Consider the following 3,321-nt stretch of genomic DNA (forward strand, 5'->3'; position numbering starts at 1 on the left):
ATTAGTTCTCTTTCAGACAGCGAGGAATACGGACAGCAATTGTGCTGCAGCAATATTGCTAGCTGTGGCAATTAAGCGTAAAAAAAAGAGAAGATTCAATAAATTCACTCAGAAATTTTTTATTGTCCATTTTACTTTTCCGCGCACGTCTGTTCCGTTCAGAAATTACTACGATTATGAGCTATTTCGCCATACACGCACGAACAGTTCGCGCAAATGTTCGCCAAAAATTAAAATATTTTGATTTTTGGCGAACATTTGCGCGAACTGGCAAACACCACCATACACGACAGAAAAGGTCGCAGAAACATGACATAACGGGAATGTTCGCGGAAATGTTCGTGTCGTGTATTTGGCGCTTTAGCGGCACCAATAATCGATTCCATTGATTCTCATAAGGTTGGTCGAATCAGCTGTTAAAAGGTTACCGATAAGGTTACCGATACGGTTACCGATAAAGCGCCGATGTCTCCAGCTTTAAGATTTACAATGAGTCGAACCATCCGGGAGCACGCTGACCGGATGTCAAAATGAATGAGTTTTCATATTTAATAAAAAAACAATCAACGAAGTGGACAAGTAGTCTACGTTTGTTTAATATTAACCTTGTCTAAAAATTGTCTGCATTGTGAATGATTGCCTGTTTTGTTAAGTGAGGACCAATGATGAGTGAAAGTTGGATACGAGAAAAAATTGAAAATCTGAGAATTGAAGAGAATCGTCTAACAACTCTTTCGGAAATTCGGGTTCGATTGAATGAAATCAATGGCTCAACCAATTCTGAATTAGAATTATTTATTATGAACTACTTGCTTAGCTGTCCTGAAATTTATAGTTGCGTAGAGGATGATAGTAATAGTGAATCAAAACAACAATGCGAACTTGCTACAGATATTTTATCAATTTGCATGTCAAACCTACGCATTAATAATGACATGCCAGCAATTCTGGAAAGAGCAATAACACATCCGCGCTCGCATATACAAGCAATGGTATTCAACGCTATACTGAGGGAGCTTCAAAGTGAGGAAAATAGTTCAAATTATTCTGGCGTATCAGATAAACTTGTAGATCACTTTTTGAATGGCCTATGCAATGAGAGTACTGAAGTCGCTGTTCCTGCTATAGGTATATTATCAATTCTTCTGAAGGAACGTCTCGGTCAAGAAGCTATTAAACTAAAATTGCTTAATATGTTGTCCAGTAATGAAACTATTAAATGTCGGGTATATGAACTCGCAGTAAACCTTGCGAAGCAATCACCTTCTTTGCTCCATCAAGTTGAGTTCCTGCTCGATTGTGCACTTTCAGAACTCGATAATGATGATGTGCTTTTTCAAGTAAATATTTTGGAAATACTTGTCCCACTTTCTGGACAGAACCACGGATTATTGTACTTGGAAAATAGACAAGTTTTCGAAATAATAAGTCGACGTGTTGAGTACGTAGATCAGAATCCTCTAGATCGCTTACTTATACCAGGCATTATGAGATTCTTCGGCAAAGTGGCTTCTGTTCAGCCTCAAAAAGTAATTGTTGGATATCCGGCTATGTTAAATACATTTTTTATGAGCATTCTTTCTGGAGATGTATCAATATTACCAGCAGCGTTGGATACGTTTGGTAATAAATTTATCTTAATTAAGTAGAGATAAGAAATAATTAAAATATGTAATTTCTCCATTCCTAAACAAAAAAAATTTCTATAGCAAACCTTGCACAAACCAATAAAGGAAAATTGCTTTTAGAAAAAGGCTACCCAGAACTGATTAAATCAACATTTGAAGAAATTGCTTCATATTTGAAAAACCTGTCATCAGATTTGAAAAACCGTGCTTTTAATACATTGGAACTGATATTCAGGACTGAAGAAATCAGTCAACCTAAAATAGAGTATGTAGCAACATTGAAAATCATTTGATATATTAGTTATCATCTGCTGCACTATGAATTTCAGGGAGTTACTTCACAAATGGTTTAAATATTTAGCGGATGGCAACACCATGCAATTTTTAATGGATTTCTGCCGCAACCCTTTTCCTGATATTAAAGTTGCATGCCTGAGTTTCATCAAGTCAGTTTGTATGCATAGTTGGGGCGTAGTGGCGCTAAGAAACACAGCCGGATTTGTAGAGTATCTACTTGATCGAAAAATTGAGTTTGATAAAGAAGCGAAATACCAGAAATTTGAACTTATACGTTTGTTGGCAGATAGCGATGATTTTGACGTACAAACAAACTTGCAATTGCGCACATATGTCAATGAAGGGCCATACTTTGTTCAAAGTATACTGGACATAGCAACAGAAGGCAGTTAATCAAGTTATGCATTTTTTAGTTGTAATAAATAAAATACATGAGTATAACTTTTATATGTATACCAACGGATAAAAAAAATTTTTAATGGGTTTTATACGTCAACTGGTATTTTAGTCGCCTCTTACGACAGACATACCTACCGCGGGTATATTCTAAGCCCCCTTACCTGATGTTATTCCTTGAAACCATATGGTACTAACTGTTGCATACTTTTCTGCGCCTTGATACTGTTTTAGAAATTTTTGGCGATGGAGTTTAAGCGTTAGCGAATGATGGATTTGGGTGCTGAATCCAACATTATTTCTGAATAATTGTTTCATAACCTACGCAAGCCCTTAAACTTAAACAATTTTAAAGATGCTGAACAGGTTATAAATGTAGGGTTACATAGGTTTAAAAGGGGGACCGCAAATTATCTGTCTGACCACAGGCCCACAGATCGATGACAAAATAAACAGCTGTCTCCCTGATCTCTCCAGTTTCTTCGCCTAAGGAAACCTTACATTGTCACCGATTAAATCATCAGCGACCTTATTTAGAACATGGACGCGCCAAATGTCGACGTCGATAAATCTTGGGTGTGACGGTCGATCAGGATCTACGTTTTGGAGAGCATGCAGCCGCAATTGTACCGAAAATCCAGAGCCGTATAAAAATCCTCAAATCTCTTGCCGGCAGTACTTGGGGTAAAGATAAAGAAACGCTCATTACCACTTACAAAGCAATTGGCCAGGGTATTGCATGCTACGCGTCCCCGATATGATCGCCAAGCCTAAAGGCTATACAGTCCTGCCAAAATACCGCCCTCATAATCGCTACGGGCTGTCTTCTCATGTCCCCAGAACACCATCTATATAATGAGGCGAGAATACTCTCCATTAGGGAGAGAAATCAAATGGTAACCAATCAGTTTCTGTTGAATACCAAGAAACCTGGGCATCCCAACAGACATCTGATAGATGAGACTACATCGCCCGCCTAGGGTCTTAAGAGGTCATTTCC

At 37.9% G+C, this 3,321-nt stretch overlaps 1 protein-coding gene across 2 annotated transcripts; it reads left to right on the forward strand.

The window, feature by feature from the left end:
• The first annotated feature begins 496 nt into the window (after window positions 1–496).
• LOC137248167 (26S proteasome non-ATPase regulatory subunit 5) lies at window positions 497–2,397 on the forward strand. Of its 2 annotated transcripts, XM_067779031.1 has the most exons (4): window positions 497–1,023; window positions 1,129–1,623; window positions 1,710–1,893; window positions 1,958–2,397. In XM_067779031.1, the coding sequence occupies exons 1-4, from the start codon at window positions 663–665 to the stop codon at window positions 2,316–2,318; spliced, it is 1,401 nt and encodes a 466-aa protein (XP_067635132.1). In that variant the 5' UTR covers window positions 497–662; the 3' UTR covers window positions 2,319–2,397. The 2 variants fall into 2 exon arrangements, with proteins under 2 accessions (XP_067635132.1, XP_067635131.1); XM_067779030.1 differs by having other exon boundaries at window positions 498–1,623.
• Window positions 2,398–3,321: the final 924 nt, after the last annotated feature.

The sequence above is a fragment of the Eurosta solidaginis genome, chromosome 4 (genome assembly GCF_040869045.1).
Source record: "Eurosta solidaginis isolate ZX-2024a chromosome 4, ASM4086904v1, whole genome shotgun sequence".
Lineage (NCBI taxonomy): Eukaryota > Metazoa > Arthropoda > Insecta > Diptera > Tephritidae > Eurosta > Eurosta solidaginis.